The sequence below is a fragment of the Molossus molossus genome, unplaced genomic scaffold, assembly GCF_014108415.1.
Source record: "Molossus molossus isolate mMolMol1 unplaced genomic scaffold, mMolMol1.p scaffold_m16_p_5, whole genome shotgun sequence".
NCBI classification, from domain to species: domain Eukaryota; kingdom Metazoa; phylum Chordata; class Mammalia; order Chiroptera; family Molossidae; genus Molossus; species Molossus molossus.
This window is the reverse complement of record NW_023425388.1, coordinates 39,336,128-39,362,541: the sequence shown is the minus strand read 5'-3', so window position 1 is coordinate 39,362,541 and position 26,414 is coordinate 39,336,128. Positions and strand designations below refer to the sequence as shown.

Genomic DNA, 26,414 nt, shown 5'->3' with positions numbered 1-26,414 from the left:
AGTCAGGTCTGAATAACAGTTACCTTTAAATGGTTTAAACTTGAGATTTTCCTTACTAATAGAAAAAACAAATTGTGGAAACATGGTGCTTACATTTCTGAAAGCTTTTCAGAGGAAGCAGCTGCTGTTTCTTTAGACACTCAAGTCTATTATACAGGTTAGTGGTATATTTTATAATGAGTTCTAGACCAACTGCCTTTCTCAGGAAATTAATATTGAGATGGATTTTTGTTGTTGTTGTTGTCTTTTTTTGTCCTCAGTGGCTGGTATAAGGTTTTCCTATTTGGTGACTTTGGGTAGCCCATAAAATTGTTCGTTCAATGTTGTTCAGCTATAGATGATTATTTTTAAGACATTGTCTAAATGTATTTTCAACAAATGCTTGGTAAATTTTGAAATTGAAACATGCACTTCCTTGGTAAAACGGCAGTGATGTACACACAGTTTTACTTTATAGAGACAAAATACCTATAATGCATAAAAGTGTTTATAAATAAATTTTAGCCCTGGCTGGTTTGGCTCAGCAGTTAGAGTGTCAACCTGTGGTCCAGAGAGACCCAGGTTCGGTTCTGGCTAAGGGTATGTACCTCGGTTCCAATTTGTCCCCAGCCCTGATTGGATCGTGTAGGAGGCAGCCACTCAATGTGTTCCTTTCATATTGATGTTTCTCTCTCTCTCTCTCTCTTCCTCTCTCTCCCTTCCACTCTATCTGAACAAAAAATAAAAAAAGTGTCCTCAGGTGAGGATAAAAATAAAAATAATAAATAAATTTGACTATAGTCTTAAATCATTAAAATTTCAAAATATTGTTTTAATTATTTTTCTTCTTCTAACCCCTATAGGAGTTTCGGGGGGAATCAATGAATTCAGAAAGCAGTAGGAGTTTGGAGAATACAGTAAACAGGGTCTATTCTGATCAGCTGGTTCCAAAGATAAACACAAGCAGGAAACTGTCCACTTCAGCAAACCCACCCAGCATCCTGGAAATACCACAAGAGATTAAGAAAAGCTGTGGAGACAAACAGGTAGAAATCACAGTCGAAAGAATAAAAATGGCAAAGAGCATCAAAGAAAAACAAAGCAATGATTTAGAGAAACTGGCCTTTAAAAGGAAGGCAGAAGGCGAAGAAAAGCCAGCTGGAAGGAAAGAGGCAAAGATCCTGGAACTTGACAGCCCGTTGATCACACCGCCCCTGCCTCACATCCCCCTGAAGAACATCATGGATGTGGAGGCGAAGTTGGTCTACATCGATGAAGAGGACGTGAGCTACGAGTTTGTGGAGCCCTTCACGTCCACTGGGACTCAGCCAACATGCCGAGCTGCTGAAATAGTAGACCCTGTGCACGCACCTAATTGCAGCCGTCTGCCTCAGATTGACAAATGGCTTCAGGTAGCCTTAAAGGATGCCAGCTTGTGCTACAGACAGAAGAAGTACGCCGTGGCGGCGGGACAGTTCAGAACAGCACTGGAGGTACGGAATTAGAGAAAATATAGATTGGTGAGAAGGAACTGTGAAATGAAAAGTGATTACATTGAGCAGCTTTGATCATACTGTAATGAATAGTGATCATGGGGTGAAAATCTTGAATGATATGAGGATTATGTGGTTTCTGGTTTCCATAAAGCAAATAAGATATGCCTGTAAATTAAAATGCCTGTGTGCCCTTGACATAACTCATGCCTTTTCTCTGATAACAAACCTTGAAGTAAGCAATAACATATAAAAGTGCAGTTGGTTTTATAATTTAGATGTACACCTTTAAAAGCCATAAAGTTTTAGTACCGCAGTGGTGGGTAGAATATAGATTCTTTAGAAATAGGTACTTAACGAGTATACCAATTGTCCCCTTTTGATGTTAGTCTTAATTACTAAATATAGCTGTCTTTGCTTTTTAGCATGTAGTGGTAATTGATGCATAATACATATTAAAAACAAAACAACACCATTTTACTTTATCATCAAACTTCACTTTCCTTCCCAGCCTAGTGAGCTTTATGAATAATTCTTTTTCTCTCTGCGAGCAGGTAAGTTGGTCAATATCTTGGTATAAAGAAATTGCCCAAGGACTAAAATGAACTTGAAAATCACTACTAAAACACAAAATAGTAGGAAAAATTACTTCATCTCTTGACTTACTGAGCCCATAAAAGGATTGAAGTGTGTAAGTAGAAGTCCTATTGGCCTGGCAATATGGGTAACTGCATATTTCATGAACTGCAAAAAAAAAAAAAAAAAAAATTCAGTGCATTATCTATATATGCCTAGTGGCCACTGGAGATATAATTAATGAGGTAAGACATGGTTCCTTCCCTCTAGCAGTCTGAGGGAGACAGACCAGTAAACAGTTAAATAAAGATGGCATAAAGGAGTACGATTGACTACCATGAGACAGAGGGCGGGGGCAGGAGTCAAACATGAGATGTTTGTGATGGAGATTTAAAGAGTAAAGTATGTCCACTGTTACTTGCAGGTTAAAATGACTACATCTACAATGAATTATTAATAAACAGTATAGACATGTGCCCCTAAATATTTAAAAAGAAATGCTAAGCACAAAAAGGGTAGCCTAACGAGATATGAAATGAGAAGGGAGAGCACAAATAGATTCATCTATACATATTTCTGTCCATAGAGGGTTACCCACGCAGAGAAGGGAAGAGTCCTGCACTGGGTAACAAGGGCCCAAATAATCAAGCTGTCCACAAAGCTCTGAGAACCCTTCGCTGTCCTCTGGCTGAGAAGGGAATGTTAAAGAAAGACTCAGGAACAGCCCTAGGCATTTCTGCTGGGTCTGTTTTCAGATGACATTTTTGTGTGTGTAGGGGAAGGGGGCAAGGTGAAAGGTGCAATTTTATAGATAAAAATAATCATTTTGGCAATGAAATAGGGGCACAAAAAATAAAGGATATAAACTTCCAGTGATGCCTAGGCAGAAGGAAAAGCTATCTGCATTGACTGGAAGAAAATATCCAGTTTTTCCATAAAGCCCAGTGTTCAAAATTATAAAATTTGAATCAGGTTTTAATGACCCCAAGATGTAACTGTACTGGAAAATGCTTATGTTCTGACTCTTTTTTATGCACATTCATTCTCTACCCCCTACCCTCATCTCTTTCTCTATCTCTGCCCAACCCCCAAAGTTTTTAGGAAAGTGTTGGATGCTGACATTAATTGCTGGTAATTAACAAAGGTAATTATTTTGAGTCCAAAACTTAGCTTAGACATCTGGTCTAGCTTTTGTCTCATTATCTTGGGAGTTAATTTTGAAATCTTACCAATCTTACCTAGAATGTCTCTTAATAAGCCAAAGCTACTAGAATAGAAAAGATTTTTGACTTCTTGAACCCTTTTTTCTCATGAATTTAATTTTTCTTAAATTTAACCTCTTCAATACTGAGCGTTCTCAGGTATTATTTAATGCATCTCTCTCTTTTCCTTGGGTCCCATCATGAATTTGAGTAAGATAGGATGGATGACAGAGACCAAGACATAATGAAAAGAATCATACCTGCAAGATAGATGCATCAATGACTATTTGAGTATGTGTATGTTAGAATTACATTTGGATGCAAGTGACAGGAAACCCAAAATAACAGTGTCTAAAGCAAGAGAGAAGTTTATTTATTTATTTATTTTTGCACAGAAATGTAGGTAGAGAAGGGCAGGTATGGTAAGATCATCAGGGTGTCAGATTCTATTTTATTCTTTAAGATGTGGCTTTGATCTCATGATCCAAAACAGCAGCCTCTATTGGTGTCATTGCATCCACCCTCTAGCCAACCAGAGAGGAAAAAAGGAAGGACAGAGGCACATGGTTTTTCTACAAGCACACTTCATAGAAGTTGCACACACCATTTCTGTTTTTTTTTTCATTGACCCAAATTTAATCATGTGGCCACACAAACCTACAAAGAGGCTGAAAAATATCTTTATTCCACATGCTCCTAACACTCAGGGTCCTATTACTGAGGAAGAAGGGTAGAATAGACATTGAAGGATGACTAGCAATACTGAAGCATTCCATCCAAATGCTTGTTACTTGAGGGGGCATTGTGAAGAATACAAAATGCTTGCCAAATGGGTGGTATAAAGACAGCTGTTAGGAGTATATAGATGACTTATTGTGGATAAAGGTGAAACCACAAAAAAATAAACAAAAAAATTAAAACTTGGAAAGACCCTGGAGATTTGTAAATATTTATTTATTATTTGACATGATAATTTCCAGTGCACCTAATAATCCCTTTAGGAATATTCTGCTTATATGTTAGTTTCCCTGTGCTATTGACAAAGTATTAACTAATTTTTTATGACAGTATTTTATGATTAAGATTAAACGGTATGCAGTGATTGAAAAGACAACAGTTCAGCTTCCAAAAAGCAGTCAACTTTGGTCTTTTAGGATTTCAGAACACAGAAGGCATTTATTAAATTTGCTTAACGACACTTATTTTGCTATTCTTTCTTTTTACTGTATAAAGTTGAATCAGTTGTGTAGGCAAGATGAGTTTTTAGCTCTGTGACCAACTCATCAATCTTTGTTAAATTTTAATAAAATCAGTCATTTGCTGTTTATTTGGGTCCTCTCTTTGTTTCTTGATGAGTCATCAATCTTGCTTATCTCTCCAAAGAGCCAGCTCTTGATTTCATTGATCTTTTATATCGTATTTTTTAGTCTCTCTGTCATTTATTTCTACTCTGATCTTGACTATTCCCTTCCTTCTACTTACTCTGGGCTTTTCATGTTGTTCTCATTCTAATTCTTTTCATTTTAGGAGTAGATAGTTCATTAGAGATTTTTTTTTTATTTCTTGAGGTAGGCCTATAATGCTATGAACTTTCCTGTCAGGAATGCTTTCACCGTGTTCCATTAATTTAAGGTAGTTTTTAAGGTAGTTGTGTGTTTATTTTAGTTTTTTTTTCACAACGTTTTTATTTCTTCCTTGATTTCATTGTTAACCCATTCATTGTCTAATGGCATGCTATTTAGCCTCAAAGTGTTTGTTTTTTAGAGTTTTTATTGTAGTTGATTTCTAGTTTCATGCCATTGTGATCTGAGAAAATGCTTGATCTAATTTCAATATTCTTGACTTATAGAGACTTATTTTGTGTCCTAACATGTGGTCTGTCTTTGAGAATGCCCCGTGTGCACTTGAGAGTCATTGGCTTTTGTGTTTGTATTCACATCAGAAGTCACACTAGTAGGGCAAATGGTATAAGCTAGGGATAAAAAAAAAAGCACAAATTTATATTAAATTACATTTTCATGCCTAGATGCTATTTCCCATAATTTTTAGAGGACTAGTATATAAATTCATCCGCTATAAAAATAGTAGGGGTTCTCTATAAGGAAATATATAAGATACTGCCCTCGTGTGGTTGTATTTGCATAGTAGGCAATAGACACTATTTTCAACTCATTTATAAACATTCCAGTTGCACTTTATTTTTTTTTACAATTGCACTTTATATAACAATAATTATTAATAAAGACCTATAGGAAAATTTGAAGGTGTGGGAATGTACTAGTCAAGTTTTGGTGTATTGTTTTTGTTTGTTGGTTTGTTTTGTTTTGTCACTTATAGGAAAAACACTCATTATAAAGGGTTCTTCTAAGTTTGTCATGCAACCAAAATAATATCATCATTTCAACCTTACTCATAGGATCTTAGTAAGAAAGAGGCTTCCACCTTTGAATTAGAATTAGATCTATACACACCCTTCAAAATACACAGCTTCAAACAATTCCACTGAGTCAGCTAAAGAAGGTAGAACACAGCTTATCCCTTACCAAATGGAACTTCCTTTTTTTAAAAAAGTTTATCTTTACTGTTGAAAGTATTAGAGATGCCCCCCCCCCCCGCACTGTCAACCCAATTGATCCCCTTCACCCTGCTCCCTCCACAGCCAAATGGAATTTTGAATTCTGATTTCGTCACATAGGAACTCATTGAGATACTAATGTTTTGTTTTTAAATATCTTGGTGCCTCAGTCACTGATCAGTGAAGTTAGAGTAATAACTCACATTTATGAAGCTCTTTCTACAGGTCAAATATTATTCCATTTTATTCTTACAACAAGCATAGGGGATAGGACTATTATTATTCTTGTGTTACTAATGAGAAGACTGAGGAATAGCTAGGTTAAGGAACTTGCGCAAAGGTCAACAGCTAGAAGTGGTAGAACTAGAAGCCGAACCGGAATGATCTGGCTTTGAGTTCACCAGCTTAACCACTATGCCTTTACTACTCTGAGTGTGAGTTTGTTGGAAAAACAGAATTGTTGCCTGTGCCAGACCTGCAGAATCAAGATCTGCATTTAAATAAGATCCCAAGTGGTCCTTGTGCACATTGCAGTTTGAGGAACATGGCACTCTGCAATGTGTCAACATGGAACGGGTTTGCCCTCCAATTAAAACTTTGCAGTTGGGTCCCTCACTTAAAATGCTCTATGCCCCTCACTAATTTCATAGTAAATAATTTTCTTTTAAGCATTTTTTTTCTATAACAATGGTCTAGAATTTTTGGATTTCAGAGATTCATAAAATTTAAAAAAAAAATAAGTTAAGGAGGAGGATTACTGTTGTATTTGTATTATGCAAGAACATTATATAAAAATTACTATCTATTATCATCATCATCTCATAACAAAAACATGGAGCAATTTAAGATCAATGAGATAGAAAGAAAATAGAAAGAGCATATGCTCAGAAAGAAGGATTTTTATAAGTAAATTGTATTTTAATTTGATGAAAAGTTGACTAAATTGTCTTTTTCTTTTTATTATTTCCCCTTGGATTAGTAAAGCATTGGTCTGAGAACCAGTTTTTGGGAATCACTGTTCTAGAACACATTCCCTTTATGGTAAAAATCAGGTATCCAGGATGATTAAACCTGCACAGGGCCTTCTTATGAGATTACGTCCAGTGTAATGGAATTTGGGATGAAGCAGGTCCATGTTGGAGCCTGTCCAAGGGGGCTTATTTAATGAAGTAGCAAAGATATCTCATTATGGGGCAGCCTCACCTATAATTGCTTTGCTGAGAATAATTCTGTAGCAAATCTCTAGGACATCCCTGCACCTAATGGACATCCCAGAAAGCTTACTTTAAATGGATTCTAACCCAGATAGTTCTTAGTGGAACATGATCAAGAAATCAGGAGTTCACCACATTTCCTGAGTGCCTGGGCTGTCTTTTCACACTTCTGTGGATTTGCATGTGGAGTTGGTATGCACATCTTGACTCCTGCTGGGGTCCAGGCCCCTTTATTCAGCTAAACACCCCAATAACCTTCAAAGACAGATATTATCCCCATTTTACAGACAAAGAAACAAATGCTCTAAAATTGTTGGTTTTTTTAAAGAAAACATCTTACAGTGCCACATCTTGTTTGTGGCAGGGCTGAGACTGAATTGAGGTGCCCTGATTTCACATCTGGAATTCTTACACTACTGCCTTTTCATACATTCGCGTATGCAATAATTGCCTAGGAATATTGTTTAAAATGCAGATTCTAATGGGTTAGGTCTGTGATGGGAAACCAGATGCCTCATTTCAAATAAGTTCCCAAATAATGTCCATGGTGCTGGTCCAGAGACGACTCTGAGTAGCAAAGATTTATGCTACACCACTGGTGGGTTTGCAAATGCCTGCCATTGCCCTTCCAGCCAGTTAGCAGTAAGTACTTCCACATCATTAGCTCACACAGCCCTGGGTGGGCACAAGGCTCCAGGGCTGTGATGGACAGAGCACCAGATTTAGCATTAGATTGTCTGTGTTTGATGTGGCTTCTGGTACCTAATTGCTGTGTGACTTTGAACAAGTTTCTAAACCCCTCAGAACATTGTTAAGTAGGAGTGATAATAACTAATGCCCATCAACAAGGTGCCGTCACATAGGATTACTTGTTGAAAAGCATGCTGAACTCTAAATTCATGTGCGACCTGTCATTGGACCGCTTAAGTACCTCATTTCCCTGTACAGTATATATTTAACTTAAAGCTTTAGCACAGCCAAGGGTTTTTCTCAGTTCGGTGTTTATCATCATTGTTTTTATCCATATCCCATTTTTCCTTTGATTAACATTAAAAATTTATCATCTTCTTTTGATGATATTTGAAATTCTGTCAGAGCAGAGGGTCAAAATAATGCATTACTTTCCACTCTAGCCACGCTTTCAGAAGCAATTATCTAAATCAAACACTACTTTGAACTATTAACTGCTTTTGACAAAAATACAGCTTTCATTTTAATGCACAAATTGTTGTGCTAGAATAGCTCACTTTTGCTTTGTTGTCAGGTATAAACGGATTGTTGAGCTCTGTATGTTCCGAATTGAACATTTCAGATTTTAACGTGATTGCTGCCATCTTTGTTCCAGCCAGAGACATCGTAACTAATAAGTATCCAATAGTAAAAGAGATTGTCTTAAAACTAGTAAATTTATATAGCAGAAAAATACTAAATGGATTCCTCTCTTAACCTCAATAAAATAAGATATACCCCATAATTAAACACTAGCTAAGTAAAACAAATCTCTAGAAAAGCAGGATTTGTCATTATAAAGAAAAAGTATGTTAATATCCCTGACATTTACTGGCTGTCTCAGCCTGACATAGAGCTAGGTGCAGGAACACAGATATAAACAAAACCTCATCCCCTCCCTAAAGGAGCCAGAGACTAGAGACAAGGATGGGGTCCTGCTGCCTGTGTTCCATTACTTCATTTGCATTTTCAGTTTATCTATTTTTTTCTTTTTAATTCAGTGTGTTGTTGTTATTTATATCTTAATTTTTTTTTCTGAAACACGTCCTTCCTTTAAGTGCACACTGAAAAGGACTTCTTACATATTTCAGTGTAACTTCATTAATTCTGGTGACCATCACCCCAACCCAGGTGGAATCAACAGAATGGAAAGATTTAAGCTACACCAAGAAGAGTTGATTTTTGGTTAAAGGAAAACAATATTTTCCAGGCTGAATATCATTAAAAAGAGATGGGAAATGGGAAGAATATCTAAAGTGATTCCCCAGTTTGATGGGCCCCTCTTACTACAGAGGCTTTTTTTCCAGATGACCTGGATCCAACTCACCTGACTCCTGTTAAGCCCTCTTCCTTCCTGCGAGGAAAAGAGCAGCAATTCTTATATGTACTGAGCACCCATAATATGGGGGAGCTTGTGGGGCTGGATGTGGGGAGAATCAAAAGGAGGAGAAGCATGAAAAAGGGGGCAACTGAGTTGCAAGGCAGGTGTTGACTCTCTCCAAGAGTACTGAGTTTCCACCCTGGTCAGTTTGGCTCCGCGGTTGAGCAATGGCCGGTGGACCAGAGAGTCCTGGTTGCTGCTAGGGGCACTTACCACCAAAAAAAAAAAAAGAGTACTGAGTTCCCATACAGTAAAGTGTGGGGGAAGGGTGAGTAGGAGAATTTTTCAAGAAATAAGACTATGTGCTATAATTTGTATCACTGTACATACGAAAGAAGAATTTCATTTTACATAAAAATATTATAAAATTCACAGATTCTTGACATTGTTACAATCACCTAGGGGAGATGTTAAATATATATGGATGCCCAAAGTCTCCCTCAGAGAGTCTGATACAATTGTCTGGGGTTCAGATAATGACCATGCCTGGGCACTGGTAATTTTTAGTTCCTAGCATGAAAGATGTTCATCACTTCCTTCTCCTTTAAAAGCACCTACAAGTAGTGTTAACCGACATGTGCCTTTTTTAAGGAATTAAGAGAACTGATATCTAAATATTCTAAAGCTATTTTAAAATTTTAAAAAATGGCATTGTCATGAAAATGTATTCTTTGGAAATTTACACTTAAAATAATCTCATATTTACTTAAAAATCATATTAACTTAATGACTACTTTCTTATTAACAACTAAGAAATAGATTGTTACTAAACTCTAGTCACTGGTTAATTAGCATGTACCTCTGAAATATTAAATTTATTTTATTAATGATGACCTTACAAAAAAATGAATTATTAATCCATAGGAAGCTGAATAAGATATTTTTCAAGAGCAGGATTATTGCCATAGTTTACAGGTGGTCATTATGGACTTGATTCAAACAACAGTAAATATTAATATAGTTTTTAAATATAGTTAATTCTGTTCACATTGTTTTGACTCAAAACCCAATCAATCAACTCAGTCACTGAAGTCTTATATAATTTGTTATTCAAGTCGATGGTTCCATGTTAAAGTTCACACACACACTAAAACATGATTCTAATCAAAATATTGGATAATATTGCCCAACATTTCTCCTGCTATTCAACTTTCCAAATTTATTGCAAGATTTCCAAAGCCAGATAAAGTTCAAATCAGCAATCTTCTTTTTTCCTTCATGCACAAAATAGTGTGATGTTCAAACAGACTCCATAGGTACTGAGTAGATGAGATCCACTTGAATCTATTAAAAAAAGTTGTAACACAGAGTGAGGTTGTGGTTCCTTTTTTGATTCAGGTGATCTAGAAGAAAGTTAAAGAAAAAATTTTATTTTAACATCTAGTTATTTGTTTAATTCTTCTGTTGCTTCATTTGACATTCACTAAAATACAGAAGACTTTTTTTTCACTTGGGACATGACTCTGTTCCTATCAGAGAATAAGATGCAGTTAGGCAACAGATTTTCCTCGCACTGCCTCAATGTGGTTTCCTTATTTTGTATGAATTGTATGAGTACCTAGAACATTGTAGTCATCCATACTTTACTGCCACTATCAATGTGTGTTTTATATCCAGAAATAAGTAACTTCTGGAGTACCTGTTTTAGTCTACAATGATGGTGATGATGATACGATACTACTAACCTATGAATAATTAATTAATCATTGATTTTGTGGGGTAAGTTATACCAAAAACTCAAACACAAATTATTAAGTTGAAAATTTCTCATTAGTTTCTATCAAATTGTTTGGTGACATGGGGGTAAAGCACATTTTATGACAGGACTTTGGTTCTCAAAGAATTTAGATTTGAGCTTCAGACAGAGTCCTGAAACTGTAAGGCAATTAGGAACCTATCAAGTGTTCGGTGATGGTCATGGCTGTGTAGAACAAAGGTTTATGATGGGAGAGTCTGATGGAGTTTGTGATGCACACTTTTCAGCATGACTCTGTGTCATGCCATTTATCTGTATTAACTCCTTTAATCCTCGCAGCAACCCAGTGGGTCAGGAACTATTATTATTCCCTATAAAAGAGATAAAATGCATAAAGCACTCATGAAAATGATGACAGGATTTGGGTTGAATTTAAGGGTTTGAATGGACCTGAGAAATAAATAGTTAAATGGAAAAGTGGAGTGGTAGAGGGGAAATGTGTATGATATGTGAGAGGAACACTCCTAACAGGATGGAGAACTTGAGGAAGAAGCATGAAATGAAAGGCAGCAAAGAGAGGGGTGGGCCAGGAAAGCATTATTATTAAATAAATGTGGATTGATAAAGCTAGATTTTAGATAGTCTTAAACATCAGGTAGAGAAAATTGGGATTTGTATTGAAGGCAAAAGAGATGTTTTTGGATAGGAAAGTAGTAATGTAAAAAAAAAAATGATTAATTGAGAATTAATAAAGGAAATGTTTAGTAGTTATATTTTATCAATACCATGTTGGTTATTATGGAAGCTACAAGAAAGTATAAGATTTCAACTCCCAAATTATAGCTCTTTATCTTTTATTATGTTACATTTGAAATGTAGTTATACTCTTTTTATGGTAGATATTTTATTTGCCATGACCCAAATGTTAATTTTAGAGGAAAACAGCCAGAGGGATGAGAGTCTGAGGGAACCAGAAAGAGAAAATTCCAGGGTAAAATAGGAAGGAGGTGGCTGTTGCTAGGCTAGAAAGTGCTGGCAGAATGGGGAGAAGTGAAGCTGGAGGAGCTGGCAGCTTGCCAGGGAGCCGTGTGTGCCTTGTCTCAGCCTTGAGCACTATCCGGTGGGCAACAGGAGCCCAAAAGGACTAATGTGGCAAATGACAGTCAGATTTTCGTTTTGCTATATCACTCTGGTGTATATAGAGAGCAAAAATAGTGCTCAGTCTCTGGGTTATAACCTATTACTGGGTTGTGAAATCAATTTAATGGGTAGTGATCAGCCTTGCATTTAATTGAAATCTAGAATAGAACAGCATAGAACAGCATAGAATAGAATAGAATAGAATAGAATAGAATAGAATAGAATAGAATAGAATAGAATAGAATAGAATAGAATAGAATAGAATAGAATTACAATCCAATAGAAAATATCAGAGTTTATGGAATATTGGAAGGTAAGTTTTACTTTGTGAAAACATTGTTTCTGGTATGTAATGTATATCAATATCTATATATAAATAGAAAGGGGAAGAAGTATAAATAAATTAATTACTCGTGCTCTGTGCATGTGTGTGTGCGTGCACGTGTATGTCCTGGTTCTGATGTAAAATCTATTTCTTACCATAAATTGTGGTAAAAAATATTTAAAAGTCTCTGGTTTAGAGGCAGATTTGGGAAGAAAAAGACTGAAGGCCATTAAAAGGTTATACCTGTGATGATCCGGGTGAGAAAACTAAAAGGCAGAAATGGATGAGTAATAGTAAGTATAAAGAGGAGAAACCAAAGTAAAGTAGTAAAGGAAGAAGGAAAAGAAGAAAAATGTTTACACCCTAGAGGCAGGTGAGAAACAAAGAAGCATTTCCTAAGGATCAAAGTGCAACCAACTCAGGAACATGAGCACATTTAGAGGTAAAGTGGATGAAAGCAGTTGGCTGTGTTTCATGTGAGGACTGATGGCAAGCTCAGTTGGAGCAGCATATTTGCTGGCTAGAGGCATGTAGGAAGCACAGAGGAGAGTGTGTGACCAAAAATAGACATTGATGAATCATCCATTCCTGATGCCACCTGAATTCTAATAAGAAATAGGGATGAGGAAAGAATCCTGGAGAATGTGAACAATTAAGAAAAGGCTCTTTTAAACCAAGAAATGATGAGACTGAAGAAGAAACTCTAAAATGTAACTCTTTGTGGACTGGAGGCTTTGGGAAAATGGCTAGTTACAGAGTTTCTAGAGATAGCACTAAGAGTGAAAAATAATCCATTTGGCTGTCAAAGGTCTATAGACAGATAGACAGAACACGTTAAATGGCTGTCACTGCAACCCAGCTAGGAAGCCTTGCTTCCTCAAACATGGGCAGGACACACTTCAGCTTAGCAAGCCTAGGGAAGAAATAGTTCGAACCTGAAAAGTTACACTGACCATGTTCACAACTTTCATGTTTAAGATGTGGACTAAAATTTAGCAAGCAAAATGTGTACCTTGAAATTTTACACACTGGCACAATTAGTCTTTGTATTCATTACATAGATGAGCATAAGATGTAATCTCAGTGACCTATGTTAAAACAATAGACAATCACCTGAAACATCTGATTCCATTTGCTTGTTGACAAAGGAGAACTGTGCTTGTAGAACATAGCCTTTCCACCAAGCCAACCATCAAAAGCCAAGATGAGATTGAAAAGGAAAGAAGTGGGGCCCTGGCTGAGTAGCTCAGTTGGTCAGAGCGCTGTCCCAATGCATCAAGGTGGCAGGTTCAATCCCTGGTCAGGGCAAACACAAAAAGCATCCAATGAATGCATAAATAAAAGGAACAGCAAATTGATTTCTCTCTCTCTTTAATTAATATGCAAAAATATTTTTTAAAAAAGAAAGTGTCACCCTGGCCGGTTTGGCTCAGTGGTTGGAGTGTTGGCCTGCGGTACAGAGAGACACGGGTTCAGTTCCCACTAAGGGCACGTACCTCGGTTGCAGTTTGTACCCGGCCCTGGTTGGTCGTGCGGGTGGCAGCCACTCGATGTGCCCCTTCACATCGATGTTTCCCTCTCTCTTCCTCTCTCTCCCTCCTGCTCTATCTGAACAAAAAATGGAAAAATGTCCTCGGGTGAGGATAAAAAAAAATAAAGAAAGTGTCCAAAATATTGATTTGAAAAGAAGAGGAAAAATGAGTGATGCAATGAAAATGTAGAGTGATGGGCTTATTCTCACTTTTTATTTATTTATTTTTTTAAATCTTTATTGTTGAATGTATTACAGATGTTCCTCATTTTTCCCTCATTGACCCCCTCCTCCATCACCCCCCCCACACCATTTCCCACACTATTGTCTGTGTCCATTGGTTATGCATATAAGTTCTTTGGTTTATTTCTTCCCACCCCCCAACCCCTTTCCCTTTGAAGTTTGTCAGTCTAGCAATGAATTTGTACTTCTTAATCCCTTCACCTTTTTCACCCATTCCCCCAACCCCCCTCCCATCTGGCAACCAACAAAATGTTCTCTGTATCTATGAGAATGTTTCTGTTCTACATGTTCATTTTGTTTGTAGATTCTATTGTTGATAGATATGTATTCATTGCCATTTTGTTTATTCATATATTTTATCTTTTTCTTCAAAAAGACCCTTCATCATTTCATATAATAACGGTTTGGTGGTGATGAACTCCTTTCGCTTTTCCTTGTCTGGGAAAGTCTTTATATGGCCATCGATTCTAAATGATAGCTTTGCAGGATAGAGTCATCTTGGTTGTAGGTTCTTGCTTTTCATCACTCTGAATATTTCTTGCCACTCCCTTCTGGTCTGCAAAGTTTCTTTTGAGAAATCAGCTGACAGCCTTATGGGTACTCCCTTGTAGGTAACTAGCTACCTTTCTCCTGCTGCTTTTAAGATTCTCTCTTTGTCTTGATCCTTTTGCATTTTGATGATGATGTATCTTGGTGTGGGCCTCGTGGGGTTCATCTTATTTGGGACTCTCTGTGCTTCCTGGACATGTATGTCTGTTTCCAAGTTAGGAAAGTTTTCTGCCATTATTGTTTCAAACAGGTTTTCAGTTTCTTGTTCTCTCTCTTCCCCTTCTGGCACCCCCAAGATGCGAATGTGGGCACGCTTGAAGTTGTCCCAGAGGCTCCTTACACTATCCTCATTTTTTTGGATTCTTTTTTCTTTTTGCTGTTCTGATTGGGCATTTTTTTCTTCCTTATATTCCAAATCAATGGTTTACTTCTTGGATTTACATACTCTACTATTGAATCTGTATAAATTATTCTTTATTTCAGTTAATGTCTCCTTCATTTTTGACTGTGCATCCATCATTTCTGACTGGTCCTTTTTTATGCTCTTGAGGCCCTCACTAAATTCATTGAGCATCCTTATAAGCAGTATTTTGAACTCAGTATCTGTTAGGTTGCCTATCTCCATTTCACTTAGTTCTTTTCTTGGGGTTTTGTTCTGTTCTTTCATTTGGGACCTGTTTCTTTGTCTCCTCATTTTGGTTGCCTCCCTGTGTTTGTTTCTGTGTATTACCAACGAGAGGTATGGGGCTAGCTGAGACCAGATGCTGCTTGTTTGAAAGAATTTAGGAAAACTTGAAGCAGGATCCAAGACAGGCCAATCCTACGGTTAAGCAAGTGGCAACAGCTTGAGTGGGCCTGAAAGTTGGGTGGGGCGGGGCCTCAGGGAGTCACCAGGGCGGGGCTACCAGCGTGAGCCAGGTTGCTGGAGTCCCAGGTATGAGACTGTCTGCCACCCCAGGGAAGGGCTCAGCAAAGGAACAAAGGCCTCTGACAGCACGTTTGTCCCTGAGAAAGCCCCCTCTCCAGCCCACGCTCCAGTGCCAAACAGCTCAGTTCTTCCCTGTGTGTCTCTGGTGCACCCTGAGCTGCCTCCCCTCCAAGCTTAGAGGGAGAGAGTCCGATAAGTCCGGGTGCGGGCCCTTTAAGGAGCTGCCTGGGGCTCCAGCCGCCTCAGCTTCCCTGAGCCTCAGTTCCCGCTGGTTTTTCCAGCCAGAAGTGATGGGGATTCTCTTCCTGGCACTGGAACCCTGAGCGGGGCACCTGGTGTGGGACGGGGACCCCTTAGTCCTCAGGGAGGACCTTCCCAACCAAGATGTCCTCCTGATTTTTATCTGCCACACGTGGGTGTGGGACCAGCCTGTCCCCTCCGCCCTCCTACCAGTCTGGATGTGGCTGCTGCTTCTTTAATTCCATAATTGTAGGACTTCCATTCAGCTTGATTTCAGACGGTTTTGAATGATGGTTGTTCTGTAGTTTAGCTGTAACTTTGATGTGGTTGTGGGAGGACGCGATACCCATTTACCCTCCCGCCATCTTGACCGGAAGTCTCTTATTCTCACTTTTTAAAAGAATATGAACACTGGATATGATTATATTGGCCATGTCCATAGAGAAAAGAGAAAGAATAAAAGTAATGAAAAGGTGATGGACAATGTGAGGTCCCCAGGGAAGCATGAAAAGATTAGGGTCTGGGGACAGAAGAAAGGGTTAGATTGAACATGTGAAAACCTGTTTCACTGGATAGGAAGGGAGACTTTTTATGGGTAGAGGGTAAGCTGAGAGAATTCTTAGCTTACGTTTTTTGAGTTGGAAGCAGTTTAGGAATTTGAGACTTCAACTGAAGATTAGTCAAACAACAGAGGCAAGTCAGACAAGGGCCAAATAGGATGAAGGCAGGGGATTCAGGGACTCCCTAAGGAGAGGGACCAGGAATCTAACAGCAACACAGTGCAAAGTTATATGACTTTCTACAATGTGTCTCTGAGAATCCAAAAGTTTTGGTTGACTCAGACTTGAGGTTTTGATGAGAAAGATGAGAGGGCAAAACTATTGTGTTTAATGTGGAAAGAATGGTGGTAGTGGTGGACTGTGGGTCTGGGCTGGATAGGAAAGGACAGGGCAGAGGACAGCTGTCTGAGGGAGAGCACATGGCATTTCAGGGACTAAAGGTTAACCGAGTGAGTAGAAGGTAGTGAAAGAGCTGAAAGGGTAGGTTTGGTCAAGAAGTTGTACTGTCGTATAAGATTTGATATGTTAACTTCCACGGGATTGAGGAGTTAAGGAACTAAAAAAAAAAAAAAGGCGAGAGGCCAGGATGTTAGTGGATGACTGCTGAATCCTCCACAAATGAATATCTAAAGTCACTCAGGACGATCCTGGGACAAAGAGCAAAAGTGTCAACTTTTAGTAAATGTGGGGAGATATCAGGAGTCTGGTCAATGACAGAGTTAGGGTAGAATAACTGGATGACACAGTGTTCTGCAATACTGTCCTAAGGGACAGGAAAGACAAAAACCTCTGACTGTAAGGAAAGTGGGCTCCTTGGAGGGTCAGGTGAAATTGAAGAATGTGAAGAGAACATTCAACCTCTTGATTAACTGAATGTGGTGACTGGTTTGCAGTGGGAGGGATCATGCGTGACAGTAGCAGCTGTGGGAGGCAGATTTCTGAAGGGAAGCCACACAGCACAATAGCAATGAGATTTGGGGAATGTTTCATTCAAAGAGGGGTTGAAACATGCCTGGGGCAGCATTGTTACTGGTCAACGGTCTAGCCCAGGTGAAGGTCATACACAATCCACCTATGCTCAGTCTTCTTGGAGAGCTCAGCAAGCCTTAGTTTGAAGGTGGAAAAGAGGAAAGAGGCTTGTTTCTATATGCAGCAACGTATAGAACATTTTTCTTCTTTTTGTTACTGTGCCCTTTTTCCTATGTATGTACAGCACTAATAAACAAACAGTGAGGGATGTTCCAATGATATAAACTGGCACAATGATAAATTGCTTTTATAATACACCTTTAAAGTCAGTTAGCAAGGTTATTTGTACATTTTGGCATGTTCATTTATATTTATTGAATTTTCCTCTTGATTTTAATATTTGAAATATTAATGAATAATTGTTTATGACTACTTAGAAGGAAACATATAAATACATATAGTGGTAATCACATCTTTTTAATAATAAAAAAAAAGACCACCCTAATTTACCTTGAGTGTTTAAAAGATTAATTTAAAATATTGATAAAAAATCATTCTCAATGGCTTTGTTACCATACTGTGTATGTGTATTCTTTGTGTGCTCTGTGCTTTTAGTACACTCCATTTGGGATGTTTCCTAGAGCCAGGTGATAATTATGTGTTGCCACACAAAGTTTTAAACACGATAAATAACTGTTTTTATGCACCAACCAAAACAGTGAAAAAATGAAAATTAAAGAAGTAATTATTATTCACACTTGCGGATGCCTTCATAAGGTGTGAACATCAAAAGCTTGTAACTTCACATCAGTTTATCCTTTTGTTTCTATTTTAATTGTTTTATAACTTTAAAAGTTGACTCAGCAACAGACCAAAACAAGGTGCCAGAAATAGTTTCAAGTAGCCCAAGCCTGATACTCCTCTCAGATGAGGAATAAACAGAGTGTCCAACCATTTGGATGGGTTATGGGAACAGCAATCAAGTAGCCACTTAAGCAAAAGAAGTAAGTAAAATATTATGCTCTCTAACACTGGGAACATATGTCATTGTCGAGAACAGGAAGCTACCGCTGGCACTAAGGGGCCTGCTCAGCATTTCTGGCTCCCACAGAGAGTTTTTTCACAGCCACTTTAAAACTGAGTTATTGTGTGTTTCCCTCCGCTATAGTGTCATGAACACTGAGGGTGCTTTCTAAAGCAGGGCCAGCCGCTAAGTGATGCTAAGTGATGGGTTTCGGCAGAGTTCTCCGAGGGGGCGTCCAGAGAGCGCAATCTTCCCATCGGGATGTCCATGTAAGGCATCACACAGTTGCTGCCACCACCACTTGTTAATTTAGGCTGTCAAAGGAGGAATATGGAAAAATGAAAATGAATGCCAAGAGACTCCGCTGAAGCTAGAGAGAGGTGTAGGTGGCTGTGACAGGTTTTTGACCTCCACTGAAGTGTGTCCTGATGACAGTAACATGCACAGTGGAATCCTCAGCTCACTCATCAGCTCACCCACACACAGCATGACTATCACAAGTGGGAGCTGTTCTGTGCCACTCACTGCTTTTGTTTTACATATTTTAAATATGTCACTTATTTTTGTATAGGTAATATATTCACATAGTTCAACATTCAAGAGGTACAAAATTGTATGCAGGAAAAGTCTCTTTTCCAGCCCAATGCTGCAGCCACCCAGTTTCCCTCTAAATGGGCAACCATTGTTTATCTTTTAAGTTGATACATATATTGATACATATAAGTTGATACTCATATTGATTTTTTTTTTTTTTTACATCTAAGTGCATCTTAAAGGCTATTCTCTAGCAGTGTCTATCATATTTTCTCCTGTTTATTACTGCATACTATTTCACTATATTAAAGATATATATTCTCTATTTATGACTATTTGGGGTTATTTTTTTTAGTATCTTCTTCTTATAAATAGTGCTGCAATTAATAACCTTGTATACATGTCATTTTCATGAATGCAGGCCTATCCTTACATCAGAATCCAAGAACTTGCACATTTGAAATTTTTATAGATGTTACCAAGTTACATCACATCAGCCATGTATGAGAACCTATTTTCTTTCATCTCACCAAATCAGTGTATTAGCAAAATTCTTTTAATCTTTTCCAAAATAATAGCTAAAAAAAAATTAGAGTATAAGACAAATTTGCATTTCTCTTATTATGAAAAAGTTGAACATCTTTTCCTATTTTTTTTTTTTTTATCCTCACCCGAGGACATTTTTCCTTTTTTGTTCAGGTAGAGTGGGAGGGAGAGACAGGAAGAGAGAGAGAGAGAGAGAAACATCGATGTGAAAGGGACACATCGAGTGGCTGCCACCCACACGACCAACCAGGGCTGGGGACAAACTGCAACCGAGGTACATGCCCTTAGCGGGAACCGAACCCGGGCCTCTCGGGACCGCAGGTTGACGCTCTAACCGCTGAGCCAAACTGGCCAGGGCTTAAGAGTCATTAACATTTGCTTTTTTTTTGTCTATTTCCATTTCCATGTCTATTATTTTACCCAAGTTACTCAGGAGTAGAGTGTCTTTCAATTCAAAACAAGTTTGAAGTTCCTTTGGGGCAAATACTTTTTCTTTTATTTTAATGTAATTCTGGTAAATTTCTGCAGAGTAGAAGAAAACTTTCCCCTTTAATTTCTGTTGGGTTATAAACTTATATTAGAACCCAATTACCATTCTGGAGTAGCACCAGGGCTGACCGGAGTGGCCATTCCTTACAGGGTGAGGTTAATGTCTCTAGAGTGAAGTGCGTGCTTATATTTTCAAGAAATGGGATAGTAGTTAAGCAATAACACTTAGAAAAAAATACTCCTAGTCTATAAAAATCAGAAAGACCTTTATTAGTAATAAAGTTCTTGTACATAAGCACTACTTCTTTCACATTTGGAGACTGTAAAATCTTTGGCAATTTAGGAAACGTTATTTGAGATTGTAACATTTTAGATTTTCACCAAGTGTAGCACTGTCATTTCTCCTAGAAAGTCCTGAGAGGAAGAATGTGGTAGAGGTTAATAGCTAGCTAAAGGTAGATTTCACCAGACTGTCCCTCTAATGATGTGTTTTATAGGTAGCATATAGTAGCACAGTTATATTAACTCTGGCTGAATTTTTTCTTGTGAAATTTTGTTGAAAGATCTACATTTTAATTAGTGTCTGGGATAAACCATTGATTTTAAATAGGAAAATTATCTGATTCCTTCTACTACATATTTACTGCAAAACAAGAAATATAAAGGTTGTCAATAATGGCTCAGTCAACCATGACACCCAATTTGGAATTCTCTCTGACTAGTGGCAGTGATTTGATAGAAAGGCTATTTTTTCTTCCATGACATCAGAAGGTCAGTGCTGAACTTTGAGCATCAATTGCCTCCAGTAATACTGTGCTTTTACTTAATCTAAAATGTATAGATAGGTTACAGATACATAGGTAAATTTTACAATTCTTTTTATTCATTCTTAATCTGTAAGATGTAAAGGAGAGAAGAAATTCTTTTTCACTTTCATACACAGCAAAAAAAAAAAAAAGTTTTCTATCATTATTCTGAAATCACTTCCATTCAAATACTTAGAAGCATGGTCTTAACTCTGATTGTCATTCCTGCACTTCAGTCAGCATTTATTATGCTGTTAGTGTGTGCCAGCTCTTTTCTTCCTTCAGTTCTCACAACCACCCAAAGAGGTAGGATTATCATTCGCCCCATTTTGCAGATGTGGAAACTATGGCTCTGGGAAGTCAAATTATTCGCTTCAGATCACTCTACCAGGCAGTAGCAAAGTGAGAGCTTGAATAGGATTCCAAATACATAGAAACTATAACCACTATGCATACAGCCTACTGAGCAGTGGAGCCTTTTTCAAACCAAACCTTTCAGAGAACCATGAGTGATAGTCAAAATATTTTGTAATCAGCATAGCCAAAGCACTGAACAATTATAAAAAGGGCACACACTAATCTGAACAAATGCCTACAGCCAATGGCTGAATATGAGCTCAATAAACTTAGAAAGATAAAATGAGAGGAAAAAAATGGCGGTAGAGTGAATGGAGCTACACAGACCATCTCCCAGGATCAAACTTGATTTACAACAAAAATAAAGACAAATCATCAGGAAGGGACAACCGAAAGGCAGCCAGGAAAACCACATAACCAGGGACACTGACTCAGTGGGAGGACACAAGAGGGGGCTGGGAGTCCACGGTCCACAGCGGCCTGGGCTGGGACCAGCGGACTCTGGGACCAAGGGCTGAGTGCTATGCCCTTGGCTGGTGCCACAGACTCGGCCACCCTTAGCTGGGAGCAGCGCCCTCGTGTTAAAAGTCCCAGGCAGCTCCATGATGCAGAGTCTGGACAGAGGCTAAATTGGCAGCAGTCACTCACCTTGGGCTCCAGCAGAGGGAAGGCAGACTGGACTGGAACTGTGTGGGGACACTCGGGATTTGGAGGGTGCTCAGAGCTTTTGCTGAGTGCAGCCATTCAGGACTGTGGTCATCTTACTCCTTCCCAGAGCACTTGGGAGAGGCGGTGGCCCCTCCCTCGGATATTCAACCCCACCTGGTGGCCATTGAAATGCTAATTGAGGCCCATTAACAACCAGCATCTGCCCGACCCTTGGGAAATCCACTTACACTGAGACTGAGGGAGTTTTTCAGGCAACTCAGAAACCAAGGTTCTTTAAGTGACCTCTACTAATAGCCTCAAGGCAAAATGAAAGCTAGAGGAAAGTTAAGACTTGACAGTGGTGGTTAAAATGGGTCCTCCCTGCCTCATCCAAACCCAGGAGAGGGAGCCACAAACAGCAGAACACCAACACTCACAGGGAAAATTTGGCAGACTCCAAAGCCCACTGTGATAGCCAAAATGGTGAAAAACAGAAACAAAAGCCAAATGAAAGAACAAGAGACCTCTACTGAAGATGAGATAAATGAGGTGCAGTTAAGTAAGTTAACAGAACTAGAATTCAGAGCCATGATCTTGAGGAAGCTCAATAGCATGTGTAAGGACATGAGCACCATGAGTAAAGACATAGAAATGTTGAAAATCAACCAGTTGGAAATTAAAAACGACATATCAGAAATGAAAAACACATTGGACGGTCTAAACAGCAGAGTAGAGGAAGCTGAGGACCGGATCAGTGAATTAGAAGACAGGGTAGAAAAAATCAACCAATCAGAAAAACAAAAGGAAAAAACGATTAAAAAACAGGAAGACAGCTTAAGAGAACTGTGGGACAACTGGAAATGTAATAATATTCGCATATTAGGAGTCCCCGAAGAAGAAGAAAATGAGCAAGGGTTAGAGAATATATTCAAAGAAATAGTGACAGAAAACTTTCCTAATTTGGTGAAGGAAGAAGGCATTCAAGTTCAAGAAGCACAGAGAGCCCCAAGTAAGAAGAACCCAAACAGGCCCACACCAAGACAAATAGTAATCAAAGTGCCAAAAATTCAAGACAAAGAGAGAATCCTAAAAGCAGCAAGAGATAAGCAACAGGTCACCTACAAAGGAAACCCCATAGAGCTCTCAGCTGACTTCTCACAAAGAACACTACAGGCCAGAAGGGGAATGGCATGAAGTAATCAAAGTCATGAAAAACAAGGATCTGAATCCAAGACTACTCTGCGCAGCAAGGCTATCATTAGAAATGGAAGGGCAAATAAAGAGCTTCCTAGACAAAAAAGGCGAAGGGAATACATTAGCACCAAACCAGCACTGCAAGAAATGTTAAAAGGACTGCTGTAATTAGCAGTAGAAATGGGAAGAAAAATAGAACCACACTAAACAAAAATGGCAATAAATAAGTACATATCAATAATCACCTTAAATGTAAATGGATTGAAGGCTCCCATAAAAAGACACAGAGTAGCTGATTGGATAAGAAAGCATGACTCATCTATATGTTGTTTACAAGAGATCCACCTCACAACAAAAGACTCACATAGATTGAGAGTGAAGAGATGGAAAAAAATCTTCCAAGCAAACAGAAAGGGAAAAAAAGCTGGAGGAGCAATACTCATATCTGATAAAATAGACTTTAAAATGAAGGCCATAACTAGAGACAAAGAAGGCCACTACATAATATTGAAAGGATCTATTCAACAGGAAGATATAACCTTGATAAACATATATGCACCCTATATAGGAGCACCAAAATATATTAAAAATCTTCTGGAGGACTTCAAAGGAGAAATCGATAGCAATTCAATCATAGCAGGGGACCCCGCTGACATCACTGGATAGATCCTCTAGACAAAAAATTGGCAAGGAAACATAGACTCTAAATGAAGCACTAGACCAAATGGATTTAATAGATATCTACAGAGAATTACACCCCAAAACTACATAATTCACATTCTTCTCAAGTGCACATGGGACATTCTCAAAGACAGACCACATGTTAGGACACAAAATAAGTCTCTACAAGTTCAAGAAGACTGAAATCATATCAAGCACCTGCTCAGATCACAATGGCATGAAACTAGAAATCAATTGCAAGAACATACAAAGACATTTGAACACATGGAAGCTAAATAGCATGTTATTAAACAATGAATGGGTCACCGAGGAGATCAAGGAAGAAATCAAAAACTTCATGGAAACCAATGAAAATGAAAACACAACAACACAAAATCTATGGGATGCAGTGAAAGCAGTTCTGTGAGGGAAGTTCATAGCACTACAGGCCTACCTCAAAAAAACAAGAAAAATCTCTAATAGTCTATATAACCTCACAACCTAAAGAACTAGAGAGCAAACAAAAAGAAAACCCCTGAGCAAGTAGAAGGAAGGAAATAGTAAAGATTTGAGCAGAAATAAACAACATAGAGACCAAAAAAACAATTCAAAGGATCAATGAAACAAAGAGCTGGTTTTTTGAAAAGATAAACAAGACTGATGGACTCTTAGCTAGACTCACCAAAAAACAAAAAGAGAGAACCCAAATACACAAAATCAGAAATGAAACAGGAGAAGTAACAACTGACACCACAGAAATACAAAAGATCGTTAACAACTACTATGAACAATTATATGGCAACAAATTCGACAATCTAAGAGAAATGGACAAATTTCTAGAAACACATAGTCTCCCAAAAATGGACCAGGAAGAGAGAGAAAACTTGAACAGACCAATATCAACAGAAGAAATTGAGGATGTAATCAAGACTCTCCCAGCAAACAAAAGCCGAGGCCCGGATGGCTTCACGGGGGAGTTTTCCAAACATTCAAAGAAGAACTAACACCCATTTCCTCAAACTATTTCAAAAAATTCAAGAAGAAGGAAGACTTCCAAACTTGTTTTATGAAGCCAGCATAATTCTAATTCCAAAACCAGAAAAAGACACTATGAAGAAAGAAAACTACAGGCCAATATCCCTGAATAACATGGACACCAAAATCCTGAACAAAATACTAGCAAATCGGATCCAGCAATACACCGAAAAATTATCCACCATGACCAAGTGGGATTCATCCCAGGAATGCAAGGCTGGTACAATATTTGCAAATCAATAAATGTGATACACCACATAAACAAAATGAAAAATAAAAACCACATGATCATATCAATAGATGCCGAAAAAACCTTCGACTAAATCCAGCATCCATTTCTGATAAAAACACTCAGCAATGTGGGAATAGAGGGATCATATCTAGACATAATAAAGGCCATATATGAAAGACCTACAGCCAACATCATACTCAATGGGCAGAAACTAAAAACATTTCCATTAAGAACAGGAACAAGACAGGGATGTCCACTTTCACCACTCTTATTTAACATAGTACTGGAAGTCTTAGCCACAGCAATCAGACAGGAAGAAAAAATAAAAGGGATCCATATTGGAAAGGAGGAAGTGAAACTGTCATTATTTGCAGATGACATGATACTATACGTAGAAAACCCCAAAGACTCCATCAAAAATTTACTAGACTTAATAAATGCATTTGGTAAAGTAACAGGATACAAAATTAACGTCAAGAAATCGATGACATTCTTATACACCAAGGATGAACTCACAGAAAGAGAAACTAAGAAAACAATCCCATTTACCATTGCAGCAAAAAAATTAAGATACCTAGGAATAAACTTAACCAAAGAAATAAAGGACCTATTCGCAGAAAACTACAGGTCATTGAAAAAATAAATAGAGGAAAATATTAAAAAGTGGAAGCACATACCCTGTTCATGGATTGGGAGAATTAACATCATTAAAATGTCCATATTACCCAAAGGAATCTATGGATTCAATGCAATCCCCATCAAAAAACCAAAGGCATACTTCTCAGAATTAGAACAAGTACTTCAAAAGTTCATATGGAACCAAAAAAGACCTCAAATAGCCACAGCAGTCTTGAAAAGGAAGAACAAAGTTGGAGGGATCACTTTACGAGATTTCAGGTTATACTACAAAGCCACCGTAATCAAAACAGCCTGGTACTGGCACAAGAACAGGCATATAGACCAGTGGAACAGAACAGAGAACCCAGAAATGGACCCAAGGCAATATGCTCAATTAATATTTGACAAAGGTGGCAAGAGCATACAGTGGAGTAAAGACAGCCTCTTTAATAAATGGTGCTGGGAAAATTGGATAGCTACATGCAGAAAAATGAAACTAGACCATCAACTTACACCCTACACAAGAATAAACTCAAAATGGATAAAAGACTTAAATGTGACTCATGAATCCATAAAAATCCTAGAAGAAACTGTAGGCAACAAAATTTCAGATATACGCAGCAGAATTTTCACTGATACATCACCTAAGGCAATAGAAACAAAGGAGAAAATGAACACATGGGACTACATCAAACTCAAAAGCTTCTGCACAGCGAAAGATACAATCATCAAAACGGAAAGGCTACCCACTGTATAGGAGAGCATAATTGCCAATGATATATCAGATAAGGGGTTAATTTCCAAATATATAGAGTGCTCATACAAGTCCACAAAAGGAAGACAAAGAACCCAAAGAAAAAATGGGCAGAGGAGCCCTGGCCGGTTTGGCTCAGCGGTTGGAGCATCGGCCTGCGGTCCTGAGAGACCCGGGTTCGGTTCCT

The 26,414-nt window shown here is 38.2% G+C and overlaps 1 protein-coding gene across 1 annotated transcript in view; it reads left to right on the top strand.

The window, feature by feature from the left end:
- The first annotated feature begins 848 nt into the window (after positions 1 to 848).
- Positions 849 to 26,414, top strand: part of SPATA16 (spermatogenesis associated 16) — a 218,291-nt gene continuing 192,725 nt past the window's right edge. The window contains exon 1 of the mRNA XM_036243294.1: positions 849 to 1,472. Within this exon, the coding sequence (XP_036099187.1) occupies positions 861 to 1,472 (612 nt within the window). The 5' untranslated portion in view covers positions 849 to 860. The remainder of the gene's footprint in view (positions 1,473 to 26,414) is intronic.